The following is a 23,895-nucleotide window of genomic DNA, read 5'->3' as shown; positions in this document are numbered from 1 at the left end:
GCTGAGGAATCTTCAGCTATGATTAAATAAATTAACCTAAGGTGGGCTAAACGGGTGACAAGATTCATACCCAGATACTCTCACTGGAAATGCCATTCTACTTCTTTCACACTTTATTGTCTATTACTGACCTAAATACCAAAAAGAATCAAATTCAAAAATCAAAAATCAAATCTAATCCTGCAAACAAATGTGTGGCACATAAGAACACTGGACAGGTGAAAAAAGTTCCATCCAAAGAGTTTCAATCGATACTAAAATGGATCAAATAATTATTTCAGATTAAACAGAAATGCTATTTTAGGGGACAGGCTTTCTGTTAGGTGACAAACAGTAAGTAGACACTGGATGGCTTTATTTCTGCCCAGTTGAGCTGCTTCTGAGATGTGAATAAAGCTATCAACAGTGGGCATCTGCAGTACCTGTCCATTACCCATCCCAGAAGACATGGCCAGTCACATCTTTTCAGTCCAGCTTCTCAGGCATACTCAGGTCCATGGAAACACGGGCAGATTATTCTAGTGATGCCAATACACAGAACAGGGTCTTCCAGACTTAACCCAACAGGCAACTGGCATATTCATCAACATAAAATAATTCTTTACATTTAAACAGAACATGTTACCATTCAAGACTTTCACACCTATGAGACAGCCCAGACAATCTCTCCAGGGAAGGATACAGCTATACTTTCCAGAAATGAAGGCAAAGTCTGAAGTTAGAATATTTTTCATGGTTACTCAACTTGTAGCTGTACAGGGTAGAGCCCATGTTTGGAATACTCTGACCCCTGCTCTTTCTACTACTGTACTATCCCACTCAGATTATGAGATTAGACATGAGGTATCAAGAAATCAGTCTAGACCCTTCCCAGTGACAGAGCTATGGTTCTAAGTTTCAAACATACTATTACTTACCAAAAGGGGCAAGAGCTTTAACCAGGTACACAGACCCTAATCCCCCCAAAATAAGATGAACAGAATTCAGGGGACCATGATCTCAGTTAGAAATTACATCTTTATTATTCACTAACATCCAACTGAAATTTTGTATTTCCCTGATTTATAAATGTAGGCAGCAAATCATAGTAGTATTAGCAGTACCTTTGACTTGGTTACTAACAAAATGTGACATTTCCATGTCACATTACAGTGTTATAGAAATATTAATCTTTATAATAATCACAACTTCAAAATTGTAGCTACTAGATCTGATGCTAGATGTTATTAATGTGCAAATAAACCAGCACAAAAATTACTGTATCACCTTTTAAAAAAAATTTGACCAGTTTTGAAAAAACTGGTCTCCTTTTTACCTATGAATTTTGTATTTTACTTTAAAAAAGGCTTCCCCAGTCTGTCAATGGGTTCCTTAGTACAATAAAGAATTAACAACCCATTCTGAAGATATTCAGGTAACACCTATCACAGATTAAAATAACCATATTATATAATTCTAATTTTGTGAACCTAATGGGTTTCAAAGAATGTGTAGAAATGTAAAATTCACCTAACCTTGGTAAAGTTTTGCTACCCAACAGGTCAGAAAAAGGTATTTTTCTTAAAAAAGTTATTACATATGACAAATATGACTTACTAATTTAGAAAGATAGATTATAATAATTGTGCAATTAAATAAAATGTAATGTAAAGGGCAAATTTAACACTAATGATTCTGAAGTCATTTCTGGATGTGATACTGTGTCAATCCTACTATAAAAATCAACTATCATTTCTGTATAAATCCTACTATGAAAATCAACTATCATTTTTGTATAGAGGTGAAAACTACCATTCTAGTCAATAAAATGCTAAATATCAATGAGTGTGCCACACTGCTTTGGTAATGACTGCTTTTGGAAACTTACTTATAGTCTCATTTGATACCCTGTTAAGGAATAATATGAACAGAGGAGAATCATCTAATTTTAGATTAGAAAAGAACCCCAGAGATCCTGAAACACTATCCTCTCTCCGCTTCCCTCCACGAGATAAAAGTGACTCCAGCCAGATAGCCAAATTTTGATAAATGCCTATTATGTGCTGGGTACCTTTCAAGGAAGCAGAGATCCAGTGATGAACAGGACTGAACAGGACACACAAAGTCCCTGCCTTTGTGGACTTAAATGCTAAAAGGAAGACAATGTCAAGTAAACAAGTGATACACCCAAATAAATCACTTAATATTCCTAAAATCACGCAGAGAGTTGGATGTAGAGCTCTCGCTTGGGCCCTCGTTTCCTCCCACTAATCCCGCGTTCTATTATGTCACGATGCCGGGATAACAGAAACAAAGGAAAGAAATCAAAGAGAAAATGCAGAACAGGGAGAAGTCTCAGAAAGAGGAAACTGCACAATACTTTGAGGGGAGGGGATGTCCTTGGTACATTTCATTAATTTAGCATCACCAACCCTGTCTGTAATTGCTCCTTAGACAAAATAAGCCACAAGATAAAAAATAACATTGCTTCAAATCCATTGATAATTGAAACGAAATATCTAAGTACTATGCTGTTTTCCATGGAACACAATACCAACCCCCATGCACACACTGCACACTATGCAACAATTCCCTAACTCCCTATAGAAAAATCAGTTCCTCTGAAGGACCAAAAGTGTTGAAAGAGAATCCAGTTCTCCTTATTGGCCACCAAATGGGTCTGAATCTCAGTTTCTCGGGGCACAGGGCAATCCCCCATGTGCCTTTCTGTTATCATTTTCACAACGTTGAAGGTGAAACAAAGCGGTGGTTTAATCCCCAGCTGTAATTACCAAAGGGAAGCAGTTGAGGCTAATGTCTATAGCTCAGCTGGCTTGGCTGAGCGAAATGGGGGAAAAGCATTGCACGGCTTCCACCTAATAGGCCCCATTGTTTCTCCACAGAGGCGTCTGCTTTCTGGCCAACTCTCCAAACAGTCATCATTGGCAAATGACCAACCAAACCAAAATTTAAATCTATTTTTCAATACATTTCTTGTCTTTCCCTGGCTAAGGGAAATGAAATATATATAATTTCAACAGGTACTGACCCATTAATTAATCCCCAAAACAATCCAGTGTGGTATTTTTGTTGTTTCTGCTCTCACAACAAAAATATTTATTTTGACTCCTATGTTTTGGGATTACAACAGTTAATCTGGAAAAAGAAGAGTGGTTTCCCAAATGATAGAACATTAACTTGGAGGTTTCACTTTTTCTCTTCATATGCTTTTTAAATCTTTGGGTCAATATGAAGTTTTCCCTATAACATTTGAACAAATGTATCATAAATTACTATGGAAGCATGGAAAATAAAACTCAAAGCATCTGCTTAAGAAATTTTTACATATAAATTATTCAGAAAGTTAATGGTGAGGTTAAAAAACAGAGAGCCATGGCCAGTATACAATGAAAGGAAAATTTTGCTTCACACCATGTGATTTCAATATGTATTTAGGAGGGCAAGCTCTGCCAAACTTCCATTGGAACTGCTGTAACAGTCTTTTTCATTGTAATAGCTACTACTTACTGAGTGCCACACCTCACATAACATTTCTCTTAATTCTTATCTCTACCACATCAAGTGGGTGTTCACATATGTGGTGAAATAATTTATCAAAGTTACATAGAAAGTAGCCAAGGTGGAATCTGAAGAAAGGCCTAAGTAATGTCCATGTTCTCCTTCAGTTTCAACTCTAATCACACTCACAAATGCTTTTACATAATGGAGATGATGACTGTGATAAGATTAAATTCCCGCTTACCTAAATCCACTTTCTCGTAGTTTAAAAAAAGGTCTATATTTTCTCTCAAGTTGAAAAGAATCCCTCTACCTCTCATCCCACTAAAAAATAAGGCACGAAACACACCACATCCCCCAACCTACTATATCAGAGAAACCACTGAGCTGAAATGACAGGATTCCACTGTTTTTGCACCCTAAGTCCACAGTTATCTGTAAGGTCCACCAATTCAGCCCTTCTCAATCTAAGAAAACAAAGCTCGTGCTGTTGATTGCACCTCCACAGCTGTCTGTTAAACTTCAGGAGTTTATTATCTGCTTATTACTGACATTTGTATTTTGTCAGATTTGACCAATTTTATTAATTTATCTTTAAAGGACTTTCAGCTATTTAATCATACAACAAATCTGCTATAATCAAGAACTTCTCTATTCAATCAGATTAGAGTTACTACTGTAAAATCTTGATTTACTTGCCTTCCTCTTCAATTTTCTTACAATTAAAGACCATACCGGCAGGGTGCGGTGGCTCACACCTGTAATCCCAGCACTTTGGGAGGCTGAGGCAGGTGAATCACTTGAAGTCAGGAGTTCGAGACCAGCCTGGCCAATATTGTGAAACCCCATCTCCACTAAAAATATAAGAATTAGCCAGATGTGGTGATGCGCACCTGTAATCCCATCTCCTCGGGAGGCTGAGGCACGAGAATTGCTTGAACCCGGAAGGCGGAGGTTGCAGTGAGCCAAGATCATGCCACTGCACTCCAGCCTGGGTGACAGAGCAAGACTCTGTCTCAAAAAAAAAAAAAAAAGGGGGGGTAAATAAAGACCATACCATGCACAAGTAGCTGGTGTTTTAGAAATGGAGATGCATAAGTAGGCACAACACACACCCACACTCACATTGCCAGAAAGCAATAAAACCATCAGGACAAGGCTCTGCCACGGACTGTGAGATTGTATCATAATGGGAAAGAGGTCAGTGTAATCAGAAATGCATGGGCTGCAATCCTGGTTCCAACCTGGGCCTCAGCATCCTCATATGTAAAGACGGGACAGTGAAAACTAGACATAAAAATAAACTATTTAGCACAGTGCAAACATTCATAGTAGTTACCATCACCATCACCACCACCACCACCAATAACTCAAAGTGGGGCCATTTTCCCAGCTGCCCCATTGTTTCCCGATTCATAACTGGGACGTGTCACTGTCTTCCCCTTGCCGCTTCTTTTGTACTAGCTTTATTGAGATTTAGTTTATATAACATAAAATTCATCCTGTTACAGTGTCCAATTTAGTAGGTTTTAGTGTCACAGTTAAGTAACCACTACCACTATCTACTTCCAGAACATTTTCATCTCCTCAAAGAAACAGCATACCCCATTACTCCTTCCCCCCCAACTCCTGGCAACCACTGATTTATTTCAGTCTCTATGAATTTGCCTATTGTAGACATTTTATATAAGCGGAATGATACAATATGTGGCTTTTATGTTTGGCTTCTTTCACTTAGCATACTGTTTTCAAGGTTTATCCATAGTTTAGCATGTATCAGTTCTTTATTCCTCATTATCACTGAATAATAGTCCATTGCGTGAAGATATTATATTACATTTACCTATATATAAGTTGATGGGCATTTGGGTTGTTTCCACTTTGGGGCTATTATGAATAATGCTCCTATGAACATTCCTGTACAAGTGTTTGTGTGGTCATATGTTTTCATTTCTCAGGTATATACCTAGGGGTGTGATTGTTGGGTCATACGCAACTCCCTATTCAACCATCTGAAGAACTGCCAGATTGTTTTCCAAAGCAGATGTACTATTTTACATTAACACATACAGTGTATTCCATTTTTCCTACAACCTTGCCAATACTTGTTACCGTCTTTTTGACTATAGAAATCCTAGCATATTAAGGTATTGTGGTGTGGTTTTGATTTGCATTTCTCTGATGGCTAATGATATTGAGCATCTTTTCATGTTCTAACTGGCCATTTGTGTATCTTCTTTGGAGAAACGTCTACTCAGGTCCTTTGCCCATTTTTAAATTTTTTTTTTATTCTTGAGTTATAAGTTTTTTATATGTTCTAGATTCAAGTCCTTTCTGAAACATATTGTTTGTACATATTTTCTCCGATTTTGTGAATTTTCTTTCAATTTTTGTTGTTGTTCTTTTTGTTTTTTTTGAGACGGAGTCTCGCTCTGTCACCCAGGCTTGGAGTGCAGTGGCGCGATCTCAGTTCACTGCAACCTCCGCCTCCTGGGTTCAAGTGATTCCCCTGCCTCAGCCTCCTGAGTAGCTGGGACTACAGGCATGTGCCACCACACTTGGCTAATTTTTTTTTTTTTTTTTTTTTTTGTATTTTTAGTAAAGACAAGGTTTCATCATGTTGGCCAGGCTGGTCTCGAACTTCAGACCTCAAATGATTCACCTGCCTCGGCCTCCCAAAGTGCTGGGATTACAGTAGTGAGCCACGGTCCCAGGCCTCTTTCTACTTTTTAATAGTGTCCTTTGAGGCACAAAAATTTTTGATTTGTATAAAGTCAAATTTATCTATTTTTTTCTCTTGTTGCTCATGCTTTCGGTGTTACATATACAAATCCATTACCTAATCCCAGGTTATAAAATTTTGTATCTCAAGTTTTATAGTTTTAGTTCCTAGATTTATGTTTATAGTCCATTTTGAGTTAATTTTTGCATATGATGTGAGGTAGTAGTTCAACTTCACTCTTTTTGCATGTGGATATCCAGCTTTTCCAGCACCATTTATTGAAAAGATTATTCTTTTCTCCAGTGAACTGTCTTGGCATTCCTCTCTCTTTTAAATACACATTCAGAACATTTCATTCTTTGCAGGTATAGATCAGTCTCATTGTTATTTTCCATCTATTGAGCATTATATTATTCTCTTTAAACATGCAAATCATTGAAGAATATATATGAATCTCTCCTGCACTTACTTAAGCTGGGACAATCATTTATATTTAGAAACATTTAGCAAGTACCTACTTTGTGTCACGCAGTATTCTAGATGCTGAGATACAATCCCCATGAGGCAATATGAGTTCTTGGAGATGACTATAAATACACTGACTATAAATACATTGTATTCTATGACAGGGAGGGAAAGAATCACAGATGCTGAAAAAACAGAACAACTATTTCTGTGATGAAGGTTCTTAAAGGGTCACACTGAGGAGAGGCACCAAAAAGAACAACTGAATTGTCAATGAAAGGCTCTAGAGTATTCCAGACAGGGGGAAATAATGGACATGAAAGTGTGTATTTGGAAAGAGGCCCAAGGTATCTAGGGAACAGAGGTTTAACACATAGACTGTGGGGTGACAGGTAAAGGTGCCTCTTGAGAGGTAAGCAGGGTTGAGTGTTATGGATATTATACACCATGCTACAGAACTTTAACTACATGTGATGGCAACCAACTCTAGACCTGAACAAGAAAGTAATGTCTACTTTAGGAAGAGGACTGTGGGGATAACTGTACAGAACTAACTAGCAGAGGGACAGATTAGTACTGAGCATTTCTCACATATGTCCAGCCTGCAGGAGATTGTGTGTGTGTGTGCATGTGTGTGTGTGTGTGTTTCTTTCTTTCTACAACTGCATGACAACAATGTATTTTGCTCCTGTCTCTTGGTGATAACAAGACAACTAAGACATTTTATATTTGGTTCCACCTTCCTCATTTCATTGAAGTGTGTGTACTGCCAGCGTTAAAGAAGATGTTGTGTACACATCCTGTTGGCTTCTCAATTCTATTTTCTTCATATTAACAATCTTTTTCAGATACTCTACTGTAACATGTCATAAAAGATATAATACTATCACGGAAGGTCATTTAACTTTGCACCCATCTTCTGGTCAAGCAGCCCAACTGAAATGAAGTTAGTCATTCATATGCCTTACAGACTGCTTCTTTCCCTTTTTCAATTCAAATCATTCCATTTTAACTATTCTTTCAATATTGTCTAGCATATTCTGCCACACCTGTCAGCCGGGAAAGAGCGTCAACATGCTTCCATCATCAGTTTCATACAAGCGAGTGCACAGCTCTACTTGTACTCTATTTGGATTTTCTACACAAGTTTTCCAGAATCTGAACTATATCCAGGTCAAAAATTCTCCACTTTTCCTAGTACATGCAATAAATATTTTTGCATTTAATATAATCACAGCAATAACACTAGTAAGAAAAAGCACACTGAAGCTTCTCTCCATTAGAATGTTCAATTCTTAACTGGTATTTCTTAAATAGACCTTTAGCATAAAAGGAGGTGTTATTTTTGCTGTCACAATGGTGAGAACTGTACTCTATTCAACGGAATGAAATGCTTCCTCCAAATAAATGAGCAGGAGACATAATGGAATTCTACATTCCTTGTTCTTTTCTGTTAACTGACTGCTGATGTGAATGTGATCCATCATCTGGTGTCCCTGCTGGAAGAGCCTGTTCTATACCCCTTTCTCCCTCCAGTGATTCTTACTTACAAAGACTTGTGTAAAAAAGTCATTTATTTGCAACAGCAGGAAAACTGGCCAGCAATCTGGCTATGTAAGTAAGTAAGTAAGAAATAAATAAAGTCAAATTGACTCACATTAAAAAAAGGATGAAAAAAAATGAAATTATAGTGGCTGCAATATGCCTTACACTTGAAAAAATGGGTAAGTTTTTATATCAGAGAAGGATAAATCTTTGATTCCTGCCTCCGCTTCAGCAACTTTCCTATGTAGCTGCCAATTTTTCGCCCTAGCAGAATCATTAAAAACTGGAAATTACATATTTTAAACCACTTTAAAAGCAGAGGCTGAGAGACAGAGAAAGAATAGAGAAAAGAAAAATCCATCTGGAAGGATATAATCAAAAAAATGTTAGCAGAGTGATTATCATCTCTGGATAGTAAAATGGTAAATATTTTTCCTTTTATGCTAAGTAGGAAGAACAAAAAAGGCAGAAAGATAGAAAAACAGTTTGTTAGGTATTTGGAAAGGTAGCTATGCAGAAACAGAAGATTTGCATATTGTGCTGAGGCTAGGACAAAAACTAAAGTATATACAGATGTCCACAATGTTCCAGCCATGCAAAACATTTTATACCTTATTCACGCACAGGAACATAACTTCATCCTTTAAAGCTTTTTTACCCTTCCAACAGATCTCTGAGATTGCTATTACCATAATTTTACTTAGAAAACCAAAGCTCAGAGAAATTTAAGTGCAAACAGCCGAGTTCTCACATCATACTCAGTAACTCACCAAGCCCAGGTTGTGCCACATTGTGGAGCAACTGAACTCCATTTTTTTCCCTCTGTAATAGAAGGCAGGCCCTGTTTATGTGAGCTATGTCTCCTTTAACATGTTAACTAACTACATCTACGAATTTTCTTCCAGAAAGTTGTATTACAAGTGGAAGGAAATTTCTAAAGCAGGAGACTCCATAAAGAAATCACAACCAAACAATCAAATATAAAAACTCCACTTGGCAGAGGACAGTCTAGTAGGCCTTCTGTGTCTCCTTTTCTCTGGTTCTCTGGTATGTCAAGTGGCAAGACACAAGAAGTGCCATGTGGTGCCACAAAATGATGGCAAACCTAGCACTACGGTACCTAAATTAACTCCTGGAATATGGCTTTAAAGCCTCAACATATATTCTGTTGGAGCAACGGTAGTGTCCATAGTGAGTAAAGAAGTCCATCAAATGGATTACCTGTGAGATATAACCTGGAGGCACATGAATGGGAGGAATGGATCCATTGGGTGACATCATGGGAACTTCAGCAGGTCCTAAAAGAGAGGAGTCAGATGTTAATAGCTGAAGAAACATGCATTATTCAAAATAATTATTGTTTTCAATGTACTACCCAAACTGAAGATAATTAATCACTTTGACAATTTTCTCTTCAAAAGTTGGTATATATTGCCTTAAAGTTAAACCTGAAACGATGAATGAAAAGGAATTCTCCAGCTATACAACTCAAAGAAAACAAACAAAAAACCCAAAACTATAAGTATCTTTATAAATATTTAATGATTCCCAAAACCTCAAGTTCCATAAACCAAGATTGCTCAGTTTGTAGTAGTGTAACAGAGTGGGGCAAAAAGTTTCTTTCTTTTTATTTGGACTTTAAAAGAATGCATAATTAATCAATATTTAAACAAATCAATTATAAAATTATTTTATATTCTGGTTTAGAAAGCTCCTATAGACTTTGCATTTATGATTTTCAGTTATATTATTGTTTTTAATAAATTACTGTAATATGCCATAATTTGAAATAGAAGAAATCCTTAAATTATTCCAAACCAACTGAATAAGCAGGGGGAAAAATACTTTTTTCTTTTTCTTGAGATGGAGTTTCGCTCTTGCCACCAAGGCTGGAGTACAATGGCACGATCTCGGCTCACTGCAACCTCTGCCTCCCAGGTTCAAGTGATTCTCCTGCCTCAGCCCCCCGAGTAGCTGGGATTACAGGTGCCTGCCACCACGCCCAGCTAATTTTTGTATTTTTAGTAGAGACGGGGTTTCACTGTGTTGGCCAGGCTGGTCTTGAACTCCTGACCTCAAGACCCGCCCGCCTTGGCCTCCCAAAGTTCTGGGATTACAGCTGTGAGCCACTGTGCCAGGTCTAGATCATATTTTAAAATAAGGAACTACTAAAAATATGTATGCCAAATTTATTTGGATTATTTCAAAGTAAAGCATTAAATTAACAAGAAATTTGTTTCAAAATAGGAAATTCAGTTTTCTGATCCACTGTCTGGGATGGAACCTCAACCAAAAGGCAGATTTTCATAAAACTCCTTACAGGAAAAGCACCACTCTCAAGGCTGAACCCTTGGACACAACAGAAAATCCAAAGGCCAAGATCGAGAATAAAGAAGGAATTTCTCCTGATCAACAGAGACTGATCTTTGCTGGCAAGCAACTGAAAGACGAACATACTCTGTCTAACTACACATTCAAAAGGAGTCCGCTCTTCATCTTGTGTTGGGACTTCATAGAAGTAGTCATACCACTCCCAAGAAGAATAAACATAATAGAAAAATATTAAGCTGGATGTCCTGAGATACAATAAGGTGGATGACAACAGCAAAATGAGTGGCCTGCATTAGCAGTGTCCTTCAGATGAATGTGATGCTGGAGTTTTTATGGCCAGCCACAAACAATTGACAAGACATTATTGTGGCAAATATTGTCTGACTTACTGCTTCAACAAACCAGAAGACAAGGCTCGGCACTGTGGCTCACTTGAGCCCAGGAGTTTGAGACCAGCCTGGGCAACATAGCGAGATCCCATCTCTACAAAAAATAAAAAATTAGCTAGGCATGGTGGTGCGCGCCTGTGGTCCTAGCTACATGGAAGGCTCAGGTGGGAGGATGGCTTGAGCCCAGGAGGTCGAGGCTGCAGTGAGTCAAGATCAAGCCACCACACTCCAGCCTGCGTACAGAGCAAGACCCTGTCTTCCCAAAAAAGTTTTTAAAAACAGAAGACAAGTAATCGTGTATGAGTTAATAAAAGATGTGAACAACAACAAATTAAATTCAATGAATGTTAATTACATGTCTAAGGCAAACAACAAATAGCAAGGTTAACAGTTACCCAAGACATAGTTTTGAGTTAATATTTAATTACAAAGAAACCAGCTGTTGTTACATCAAAATCAACTTCAGACACCTTTCAAAGATCTAACAATTAAATAAATGGTTTCCCTAGAGGTGCAAGAACCTCATGGCCACTGGTTTTCTATTTGGTGTGTGGCTCGCCTGTGTAGCAGCCCACCTCCCAAATGTCAATAGAAAACTATGTGTTTCTAGTCTGAGATGCGACTTCCTGGCTCCAAGTGCCTTGCATTGTTTATTTGCTTTATCCTAATGTATGTTGTGCTGTCGGCAATGAAAATTGCTCAACTGGAACAAAAACCAAGAGAAATACAACACTTTATTTGGTAAAAGGCAGATCCTGCCATCCAGTGCTGCATTTAAATGTGCATACAATGCATCTTTCACTTCACAGTACAACCAGTGTTATGACCACTTCACAGGAGAGGACTCAGTAGGGGGAAAGGGACAGGGACACTGGTGAGCATATGAACAAGTCTGTGAAATAGGCAAAAAAACAGGAGCAGGAAAGAAAATTTGTGTAATATTTATCTAACATTCCAAATGCCAAGCGTTCAATCCAAATTCATGGATAATACACCAAATCACTAAACTATCTGATCATCTCTGTAACTGTAAAAAGTAAACACAGCAGTCTCTCACATGCTAACACACTGGCAATGATTTAAAGCAAAAGAAGAGAATGGCATAAAAATGGATCATTGCATGACCCCATTTAATTCTTAAGTACAATTTAAACGAATACATCCACCAATTGCTGAAGGCTTTGGTTTCCAAATCCATTTTTCTTGTCAGCTTCAGCACTTTTGACATAGCCAACAAAAGAGTTGTGTATTTACTTAATATCTGTATTTGAATCGATTCATTAAAAATAAATCATAAACAATGATGTCTGCCCCATCCTGAGCAGTATCTGTGAAATTCAAGGGTTGATGTACACAGCTCAATGGAGCAGATGTTAAGAGTGTGATCTGCCTGGTTTTATTCCCCAGCTCACTATTCACACTGGTTGCGTGACCTTGAACAATTCACTTAGCCTTTCTGAACCTTACTTCCTAATAGTCATAAGTGAGAATAACAATTCTTACTTCATATGGTCAGGTTTAAAGATTAAATTCATTACGTGCAAAAGCGCTTAGAGCAGTGCATGGCACAATAATCACTCATCAAAATGTTACTAGTTATCATTATTCTTTACAATGCTTTTTATAATTTTATTGATAGTTTTGGTTGCTTTAAAAAATTTTTTTTTGTTACTATTACAAGTAGTAAAACTTTTTAATAGTCCATACCCATGCAACATAAAATCAACAAGTATACACTTGGTACAACATTGACTTAGGGAACAACCCTTCCTCATTAGGTAAAAATAAAATGTTTCACAGTACAGAGTGTGAACAGAGGTGCTACCATCTCAATAAAGTATTGCTTTTTAATCACCAAAACGTATACCATGCAAATAGTCTCTTAACCCCAGGCATGACCCCTAAAACTGTTAAAGTCATTTGTGTAAAATGCTTTAAAGAATGTAGGACAAGTATGTGATTTACAGCTAGAAAAGGTTTTCTTCACAGTCTTGATTTCAAGAGTAGTCAAATGACTTTAACATGCTTGTTCCCCCTTTTGTCACTGTCATCAAAACTATTTCAAAGGACATTTAAAAATATGCACTAATAGTTTCCAGAACTCCACCTTGCCTTAGAACCCCAAGTTCCTCTCCTTTCTGAAATAAACCATTGCACCTATAGGCAATTTGGAGTTTAAAAGCTAGCAAAATAAAATCTCATTCACTATAGTGGTACGAAAAGAAGTTATTGTCTTCCTAAACATTTATTTCCCAATCTGTGAGTTTACTATCTCTGCTCAACTGTCTTTGAGAATGCCCAATATTATTGTAATCTTTCCCTGATTAAAACACTAATTTCTCTTCCTAAAGTTCCTAAAAGTCTGCTAGCAATTGTTAATGAATTGATTTTTCATTTACTTAAACCTTGAACCAGAAGGGTTGGAGAGCCGCTTTATTATTCAATCAATGGTAATTAATGCAATGATTCTATGACAGTATTCACACATCAAAGAGACAAAAGGAAAGACCAGCAACACTGTATTCTTAGGACCACACAAGCTCTTGGAGAGCTCTTGAGCCTCCACCAAGGTTGCAAGATCATTCTGCCTCATCCTCTGTTTCTTCCCTGCTACCAGGGATCCCCAAGAGCAGGGGCGCCCAATCCCCAGGACACGGACCACTATTGGTTTGTGGCTGGTTAGGAAACGGGCTGCACAGCAGGAGATGAACAGTGGGCAAGTGAGCACTACTGCCTGAGCTCCGCCTCCTGTCAGATCGGCAGCGGCATTAGATTCCTAATCAGCAGCGAACCCTATCGTGAAAGGGATCTAGGCTGTGTGCTCCTTATGAGAATCTAACTAATGCCTGATGATCTGAGGTGGAACAGTTTCATGCTGAAACAGCCCCCCTCACCCCCAATCCGTGGAAAAATTGTCTTCCACGAAACCGGTCCCTGGTGCCAAAAAGGTTGGGAACTGCTGACCTAGAGCTCACACATCTCAGATGCTATCTTCACAACATTCATCCATTCTGGGAGCAGACAGAACTAGACTGATTAGGTGAATTACAAATAAAGTTTGGAAATCTGAAAGTGGTGGAAACTGGGAATCCAGGGTATAAATCATCATTTAAACAAGTCTTAGAAAAAGATCAGCTATAAATAATCAATTATACTATAATTTCAGGCACTTTTAAATGGTATTTTTATCATCTGAGTATTCATTCAAAACTGGTAATGAATTCATAGAATTATTGTGCTTGTCTATAAACTGGTACTTGTGTGTCTAAACGGCTATTTTTCAACAATAGCCCTTAGTTGCAATAGATCACATTTTTTCCTAATTGATTTAAATATCATCTTGCTCAAAAAGGATGTAAAGGTTGACGTCACAACATAGCAAGATAAAACTAATGAGAAAATAAGGCAAAGATGAAATAATGATGTGATAAAATCCAATATATCCTATAAAAGTGACCCTTCAGTCTTTTTAAATAGCTGAGGAACAGAAATTCTTGCTGGTAGAAGTAGCCATAAGGCCACAGCTAGTAGGTAAACAGATAATAATGGTGAAAGTAATTATCAGAACAAATGGTCTAAATACATTTAAGCTGTTCGCAATGGGTCTAAGACTGCATATAAAATGTGAGGTCTTCTGATGAATCTCATAAATGTCTAATGATGAATCTGTAATCATTCATGGTGACTCAAGACTTTTACATAAGCTAAGAGATAATGTAGGCACTTTGGTTAGCCTTGACATTCTTTTTTTTTTTTTTTTTTTAATTATTCAACACTGATTAATCCCACAAGGGAACTAAAAGGAATACAAATAAAATAAAGCACAGATGCTAACTTTAAAGAAATTTGAACTCTGCTGCAGTGGTTCTTCGACTTCAGTGTGCATCCACATCACCTAGAGCGTTTCTTAAAATACAAATTGCTAGGCCCCACTTCGCATAGTGACAGAATCAGAAAGTTTAGAGGGAACTCCCAAGAATGAGTATTTCTAACAAGGTCCCAGGTAGTATGGATGCTGCTGTCTAGGGACCATGCTTTGATAAGCTCTGACTTCATGAGACAGAAGACTATAAGAACCAGACTTTCCACCAACATCAGGAACTAGACAAGGATGCCCACTTTCATCACTGAGATTCAACATTGTACTGGAAGTTCTAGCCAGAACAATTAGGCAAGAAAAAGAAAGGCATCCAAATTGGAAGAAGTAAAACTTACCTACTCACATATGACATATCCCAACATATAGAAAATCTCAAAGATCCCACAAAAAAATTACTAGAGCTAGCACACTAATTCAGTAAAGCTGCAAGGTATAATATCTGCACAAAAAAGCCAATTGTGTTTCTACACACCAGGAATGAACAATCAGAAAATTATGAAAACAATTCCAATCACAACAGCATCCAAAAGAATAAAATACCTAGGAATAAATTTAATCAATGGAGTGAATATGGTTTGTATACTGAAACTACAAAACATTGCTAAATAGTAGCATGAAACAGAAGATCTATTTTTTTTTTTAATAGAGTCAGAGTCTCACTATATTGCCCAGGCTGATCTCAAACTCCTGGGGCTCAAGTGATACTCCTCAGCCTCCAAAGTACTGGGATTACAGGCATGAGCCACCACACCCAGCCATGGAAGATTTATTATTAAGCTAGCAATAATACTCAAAGTGATCTAGAGTCAATGTAATCCTATCAAAATTCCAGGGACTCCAAATATGCAAAAAGAATGAACTTGGACCCCTAGCTCATATCTTATACAAAAATCAACTCAAAATGGACCATAGACCTACTTATAGAAGCTTAAAAAAAATAAAACTCTTAGAAGAAAACAGAAGTAAATCTTCATGACACTGCATTTGGCAACAGATCTATAGACACCAAAAGTACAAGCAACAAAAGATAGATAAAATGAACTTCATCAAAATTAGAAACTTTTGTGCATCAAAAGACATTACTAGGAAAATGAAAACACATCCTACAGAATGGGAAAAATATTTACAAGTCATATTTGATAAGGGACTTGTATCCAAAATATATGAAGAACTCTCACAACTCAACAAAAAGACAAACAACCCTAATTAAAAATGGCTAAAGGAATTGAACAGACATTTCTCCAAAGATAATATGTAAATAGCCAACACACAAACACATGCACACACATAAGAAGATGCTCAACATCATTAGTCATGAGGAAAATACAAATCAAAACCATGATGAGATACCACTTCACACACACTAGGATGGCTATTAGAAGACACACACACACACACACAGAAAACAACAAGCATTGGCAAAGTTGTGGAGAAATTGGAAACTTGTACACTGCTGGTAGGAAGTAAAACAGAAACTGTGGAAAAGTGTAGCACTTCCTCAAAAAGTTAAATGTAAAATTACCTTATGACCCACCAATTCCACTTTTAGTTGTATTAGGTTGGTGCAAAAGTAATTGTGTTTTTTGCCATTGAAAGTAATATATCCAAGAGAATTGAAAACACATAAACAAACACATCTACAGGCATGTTCACAGCAGCCTGTACATGTGTTCATGTTCACAATACTCAAAAGATAGAAAGAGCTTAAATGTCCATCAGGAGAAGGATGGATAAAATGTGTACAAACCATAGAATACTACTCAACAATAAAAAGGAATGAAGCACTAATACAAGCTACAATGCTGATAAACCTTGAAAGCATTAGGATCAGACCCAAAAGATCACCCATATTGTGTGATTCTACTTATATGAAATATTCAGGATAAATAAATCTACAGAAACGGAACTCAGATTGGTGGTTGCCAAAGGCTGAGGCAGGAGGGTGGGTGGAAGGTTTGCAGGACTGAGGAGCATCCGCTCAATGGGTACAGCTTTTTGGGGTGATGAAAAACGTTTTGGAAACAGAGGTAGTGGTTGCATAACATTGTGAATAGGTGTATTTAATGAGTTAATTTTATGTTTTATACATTTCACCTTAACAAAAAAAGAATTGAAAAATTATGTAAATAACCAAAGAAAGATAAGGTAGTAAAACTGGAGTTACTAACAAGCTACGAAACAGCAACTGCATATAAATCTCTGAGAGCACATTTTCATTCCACATACATTCATATTTGTAAGGACACTATTTCTAGACACTATGCTATGCAAAGGCCAAGAGGTGCATTGTCTATCCACAAGCAACTGCATGGGGATACAGACATATAAACAAATAAACACAAGGAGGCATTTCAGGCACTGTCTAAATTTTACAAGATTTAAAAAGATTATTATCTTGTGGAACCGTTAGTAATTGCAGAACTGAGGAGGTCAAAGGCCCTTAGGATATAGTAGAAGTCTCACAGTTTTACAAATAAACAGACTGAGGCCCAGAAGCAAGCTGACCAGCCCAGGAAGAGCAGGCAAGAGATGGACAACAGGGACAAGAACTCTGTTCTTCTTGTTTTTCTAATTTCACTTTCCTTTGAAAGTAAGATCTCTTGTTCCTTAAACTGCTGCTGGCAAACTCGTCTTCTTTCAAGGTGTTATTTTCACACAGAAGCTAGGTACTGATGGCACTTCCTCTGGCTCAGGTAAAATGATGGAAGGCATACTGGTCTCTCCAACCTATGACTACTTCTTCCCAAAGGCATCCAGCCTGAGAGGAAACAGGGCAGGAAGGTGCTAAAGAGGCTTGAGTTTGCACCTGGACTCCATCACTTTCTAGCATGACCTTGGGGCAAATTACTTAAAACTCTCTGATCAACACTTTACTGGCCTACCAAAAGGGATGACAGCTGTTAATTTCAAGGGTTGTTTCAGGACTGGAAGATGTAATGCATATAAACTACCTAGCACTGTGCCCTGACAAATAATATCTTAACAACTTTCACACTGCCCCAGTAGAAGAAAAATACCACGTGAACAAAGAGGTTAACACAGTGTAATCATTCACCACAGAGGCCAAATGAGTTACACAGTTTCTTAGATGAGCAAGTGAGTTTTTTTACTCCTCATATTCTTTCTCCTAAAGTATCTTTCCATCTTATAGCTTGGCAAGAATATCCTCCTCTTGAAAATGTAGTTATCTTCATGATAACCTAATTATGGTTATTAAAAAATAAGAAAATAAAAAAAACCAGGTAAGGGTGGCTGCTTTGTCATAGTTGTCTACTCCCCACCAACCCTAGTCCTCTGTGTCTCCCAAAATTACCTGTCCTGCTTCCCCAATTTCTAGGAAATCTTGGAAAGTTAGCTGTGCCAGCTTTCGGGATGTCCTCAGACAGCTCTAAATCAAAGGACCAGCCCTTTTTTTTTTTTTTTTTTTTTTTTTTTTCCTGAAAGTCGATCTTCTCCGTTTCTCTGGCATTGGCTTTATTCCAAGAATTTCTAGTCTGGCCCAGTCATTGTCTTTAAAAGGAGCAAGTGACCAAAAGAACAAATTGCTCAATGACTAAATTTTCCTGCTAAAATCTTAACATATATCACTACCAAGAACCAAAACTGAGTTGCTGATAGAATTCTTAAATAAGGGTAGCCACCATCTTCTCACTTGGCGATTTCAAATCACAAGGCCAGCGTTAGTGAACAATTCTGTCTCGCCAATTTGAAATTCAAGTCTTTTCTTTCAAACATTCCTCTTTGAACTTGTTTTGTTACTTAGCTGTTTTAAGGGCATCAGGAATAGAAAGACTGGGGTTTAATTCTCACATAAGACAAGCTTCTTAAATCCCAATTTTCCTCAATTTCATTTAAATCGAGGTATCTACCCAATTAGCTACTTTATCAAGTTGTTTTTAGGCTTAAATGGTTTTTTAAAAAAAACCCTATACACTTACTGTGTAAATACATAATGCTATACTTTTGTTAGCTTATGTTTTATTAAATTCAATCAACATTCATTGTGCAAGATGATGTAAGGAATTGAAAGTCACACAGAAGATTTTATAACACATACATAAACAACAAACGACTGCATAAAGCAGCAGCAATTGTTTCATTAGAGGCAAGGAACTCTGGAGCTGGACAATAACAATTATCCTTAGAGTGGGTGGGGGAAGAATATTCAAAATTCAGTGACTAGCAATGAATGGTACAGAGAGTTGGTGAATCCATTCACAGCAGCATGATGACCTAACATGGTTTCAAAAAGAACTTGATTTAAATTCAGGGCTACAGAAATGCAAGCTTTAAGACTGTCAAAGACATCAGGTACCAGGAGACAGGCTTGTAATATAACCTTCAACTCCAGTTTTTAGAACTCTTGGTTGTTGCTTTGTTCAGTTCAACAAACTTTTGTTGAACCCGATGTAACTGCCAGACCTTGTGCAGGATGCCAAGGACACAATGACATTGAAGAGAACAAGCATTTCTGTTCTTAATTATGGAGAGAATGGCATGCGGCATGAGTAATGCACAGGTGCACAGGACCATGCGGGGGAAGGGGAGACCCAGCTTTTGGCCTGAGGTTTCTGTGTATCTCAGCATGGAGTCAGGCATATAGCCCAGACAACTCAAGCAGCGTGAGCATTTAGTTAAAGTCTGATCTAGCAACAGAAATAATTGAAGAGTTAGGTAGAAGACCTCTGAGAAAAGGTCGAAGAAATTATCTTTGGAAAAACAAAAAACAGTGGGTTCCATACATCCAGACTGATGGTGAAGCTGAATCTCCCAGGGTCTCAGGACTCTGCTCTTCAAGTTAAACTTTATCACCTTGCCCCAATTTGAAACATAATTTACTTAGTCTACAAATAAACAACATTCAGGATTACCTCATCATTTAAACTTATTTATTTATTTTGAGACAGGGTCTTGCTCTGCCACCCAGGCTGCAGTGCAATGGCATGATCACAGCCCAATGCAGCCTCAACCTCCTGGGGTCAAGTGATCCTCTCTCACCACAGCCTGAGTAGCTGAGTAGCTGGGACTACAGGCAAGCCACTACATGTGCAGCTGGTTTTTGTATTTTTTTGTAGAGATGTGGTCTCACCATGTTGCTCAGGCTGGTCTTGAACTCCTGGCCTCAAGCGATCCTCCCACCTCAGCCTCCCAAAGGGCAGAGATTACAGGTGTGAGTTACTGTGCCCAGCCAGTTAAACTTATTTAGATAAATACTAAGAGCCCATCTTTCTTTGTTTTGATCTTTAATGTCAGGTTTGGAATGGCAGGTAATCCAAAGATATGCTTATTTATACTTAAACCAGGACCCTGTAAACATTAAAGCCCTAAAGAATTATACAAATACAACTCAATAATACTGAGAAAAGGCTTCTGATATTTAACAAGTAAAGTCCCTGCAAATATCAACAGCAAAATTAAAACAAAGGCATCACCAGAGCATCAAGTGCTTCATTTCAAAACCTTTAAAAGCAAACCATCCCAGCATTTTTTCTCTTTGGCACATGAAGGACATCCGAGAGGCCCTTGGACTTTCTCACACAGAGTAAAGAGGATCTATTAGCATTTCAGGTAATAACAAACTCAAGATGGAGTTCCCAGGGGAGGTGAATAGGAGCAGGTGAGCATAACTCTTAGTGGTATCCTCTAGAAAAACGTGTTGAGGGTAAAAAATTACCCCCTATTCTGCTTATTAGAATAAGGCTATTTAAATTTTAAATGCCGCAAGGTAAAATGCAGACTAAGATGTTAAAGAATAATATTAAAGTTTACTCATTTTGTAGAGAAAAGAATCAGAAAGATTGCTCATTAAAAGCTGATGCAAGCAGAGCATCTAAGGGAGGTCTCAGCAGGAACGGGGCAGAATTTATTCGCTGCATTGGCCCTGAGTCCAGGCTGGACTGCAGTGGCGCAATCTCGGCTCACTGCAACCTCTGCCTCCTGGGTTTACGCGATTCTCCTGCCTCAGCATCCCGAGTAGCTGGGATTACAGGTGTCTGCCACCATGCCAAGCTAATTTTTGTGTTTTTAGTAGAGACAGGGTTTCACCATGTTGGTCAGGCTGGTCTTGAACTCTTGACCTCAGGTGATCCACTCGCCTCGGCCTCCCAAAGTGCTGGGATAACAGGCGTGAGCCACCACGCCCAGCCCCCAAGTCTTTTAACAGGGTTGCCTGTCATTCTCTCACCAGCTTTCTCTGCTCTTAGGAAGAGTTATGAAAGAGAACAGAGATGAATAAAACCTTGTCTACTCTTCCTCCACGTACCCCCACTTCCATCCCATTTGCCTGGCCACAAGGCCCTCTTCTCCCAGTGGGGACAGAGAAGTGAGCAAAAGACAGGACAGCAAACAAGTGTTTTTATAACAAGTCCATGAAGAACTCATGGACAAATACACATTTCCTATTTTATTTGTGTTCCGCTTTACAATTCCTAGGTCATGCTCTAGCAGGGCAATTTTGCAAATAGTGCTGAAATTATTAACCAGACAACAAAATGTCATTGTTCTCCTCACAAGCTCTGTTTTACATTATTCATCTGTTACAAATGAAAGAACATGAAAAACATCACCAACCTGAAAGCTGTATGACAAGTAATAATCATGTATTGCTTTACCAACATATCATTACTCAATATATTTCAGGGATTTCAATTATTGTTGCTTTAGTGAGGCTTACAAAGCAAACCACAGAGGATCCCTTTTAACTACTCTCAGGGTTGGCTCTTCCATTGCCCCTGCAAGAGTGCTTGCCATAAAGCAAAGTCTTTGACAACATTGTAAGGGTATTTTATTGACAACATCCTAACGTGGTTTACTAGCTTAGTTCTTTTAACTCATGCACTTAAAATCCAAAGGCAAGAGAGAAATGTCCAGGATGTATGGACTAGAACTACTAAGGAAAATCAAAAGTGATTATGGAAATAGAAAAAAAAAATGAACCAAATATTCCATAAAACACAGAGTCATAGTTTATCTACCTGATGCCACTTTCTTGACAATCTAGAAGGCTGCTCACTCACTCATCATCACTCCAGTGTCAGGCTGGAAGGGACCAGCAATCTCCTAAAATTAACTTAATTTTACAAAAGTGTCTTGATTGTTAATAAAAATCCTCTAAGTTGTCCGGCAGCTGGGACCTAATAATGGGCTCTGAGATGATTAGTTTGATGTATATAGTTCCAGTCTCTGCCTTACTTAAACCACACAGAAGGGGCCCGGAAAGTAAATGAGAGTTCCTACAGACCAGCCTGTTGCTTTTACTCTTTTGTTTGTAAGTGAAAAACAAAGGGCAGGCTAAGGGCTGAGGGTAAACAACAACTACAAACAGGTTAGGCTCTCTTACCTCTGAAGTGTTTGGCGTCTGATCAAGGGCAGTCAGTAAACACCCCCAAGCAATTGTGGGAAAGTTGGTCACCTAGACTGCTATTTTCTCAGCCATAAAAATGAACTGACAAAGTTATTGTTTGAGAGGCACCAGACTGCTTTATGGCTGCACCATAGATGCTTCTAATTTTGGCACATTGCCTCCACAGAAACAACAAGCAATTTTTACTAAACAAGCTACAATTTCACTTTCAAAAACCAACCCTTCATCTACTACTAAGGGGGCCTGAGACAAATCAAAATGGAGGGTCTACATTTGGGGTAACAAGCTACCAGAAAGGTCTCTTAACTGATTCACTGCTGTTTATCCTGAGCTGAAAAAGCAACAAGCTTTTCAACAGAACAGATACATTTTAAAGTTAGCTCCTCAAAACAACTACCAAGCCTTCAGGGTTTGCTAATCTGGAAAGGCTAAAAAAACAAGGCTGTGTTAGGATAGGTAAGAACGGGGAGAAGGCAAAATTACCAGGTAATCACTAAAAACAAGACTACATCAAAATGGGGAGTCTGGCATATAGTACTATCAATGGTTAAGCAAGAGTATGAGCACAAACAAATGATATGCATGATACATAAATATGAGCAACTCATAAATCCCTCCAAGGCAAAACTAGGATTATACTCCTCCCTTTTCCAGACATCCCTACTCAGACAAAACTGTGAATACTGAGAAGATAGGAGTTTATCACCTTATCTCTATCACCACCTTTGAGAAACCACTGTGGTTTATGACTTGTCTTCCCTGTGACAGACTTGTCTTTTACCTGTAAAAGAATCTCCATGTTCCCATGTGCGTAGGCTCACATGGCCTGAGGTCCAATGAGACGCACCTTCGGCCTCATACTTGTCTAGGGATCACATTCACTTTTAGATGAGTAAAACACTGTCGAAGTATTTGAGTAAAAATTTCCTGGCCACAGATCTGAGGTCAGGTCTGTTAGGCTGTCTGCACAGAAATGTTACTAAAATCAAGTGGAGAACAGATAAGGAGAAAAAAGGATCTGGGGCAGAAAGTTGATCCTCTCTTTGAAAAAGAAGGGAGGAACCAGACAGATACCTAACATGGAAGAAAAAGAAAAAGGAAGGAAATAATTTAATGGATTGGTGTGTAAACTACAAACAAGGCAGAAAAGCCACAACCAGAAAATACATGGACCCAATTAATCTCAACTGAACTGTTCTCCAACTGTCCTCGTGATACATTAAGAGATCTGTGACCATAGCATATGCATGATATTCAAAATGGTAACTGATACAAATCATCACAGGAATCCGGAGGCTGGTCACTGGTCCATTTCAGCTTTCCAATAGTATTTTTTAAAGTTCTTCTCTTCAGTCCATCCCCATCAAAACCAAATGGCTCAGTGGAGATATGGGATTCAGTCCGTATGACCCTGGGCAAGTTACTTAATTGTTCATGATACAAAGTAAAAGAGAAGAAACCTGATAATTTCTGTGCTTCCTTCTAGAGTAATATGCTGGGTGGTACTGGTGGTACTGGTTCACGTAGGTCTGTGCTTGCAGATTCTAGAAAACAGGTGTCAGTTAACAATTTCTAAATTCTTCCTGCTATCATCCTCAAATGTCTGTTACATCAAAATTTCTAGGCCTTTTTGAAAATGTAGATTTCCAGGCCTTCAGAGTCTGCTTTTCCCCACAAGCAGCCCAACTTCCTCAGGCCATCC

General features: G+C 38.2%; 1 protein-coding gene across 7 annotated transcripts in view; it reads right to left on the bottom strand.

Annotated features, from left to right (window-relative positions):
• FNDC3B (fibronectin type III domain containing 3B) overlaps window positions 1-23,895 on the bottom strand; it is a 361,400-nt gene that overhangs the window by 163,969 nt on the left and 173,536 nt on the right. For all 7 annotated transcript variants that reach the window (NM_001132462.2, XM_054550321.2, XM_009239511.4 and 4 more), the window contains 1 exon segment: window positions 9,452-9,528. In NM_001132462.2, coding sequence (NP_001125934.2) covers window positions 9,452-9,528 — 77 coding nt within the window.

The sequence above is a fragment of the Pongo abelii genome, chromosome 2 (assembly GCF_028885655.2).
Source record: "Pongo abelii isolate AG06213 chromosome 2, NHGRI_mPonAbe1-v2.0_pri, whole genome shotgun sequence".
NCBI classification, from domain to species: domain Eukaryota; kingdom Metazoa; phylum Chordata; class Mammalia; order Primates; family Hominidae; genus Pongo; species Pongo abelii.
The sequence above is the reverse complement of the archived record's forward strand: the minus strand, read 5'-3'. Positions and strand labels throughout refer to the sequence as shown.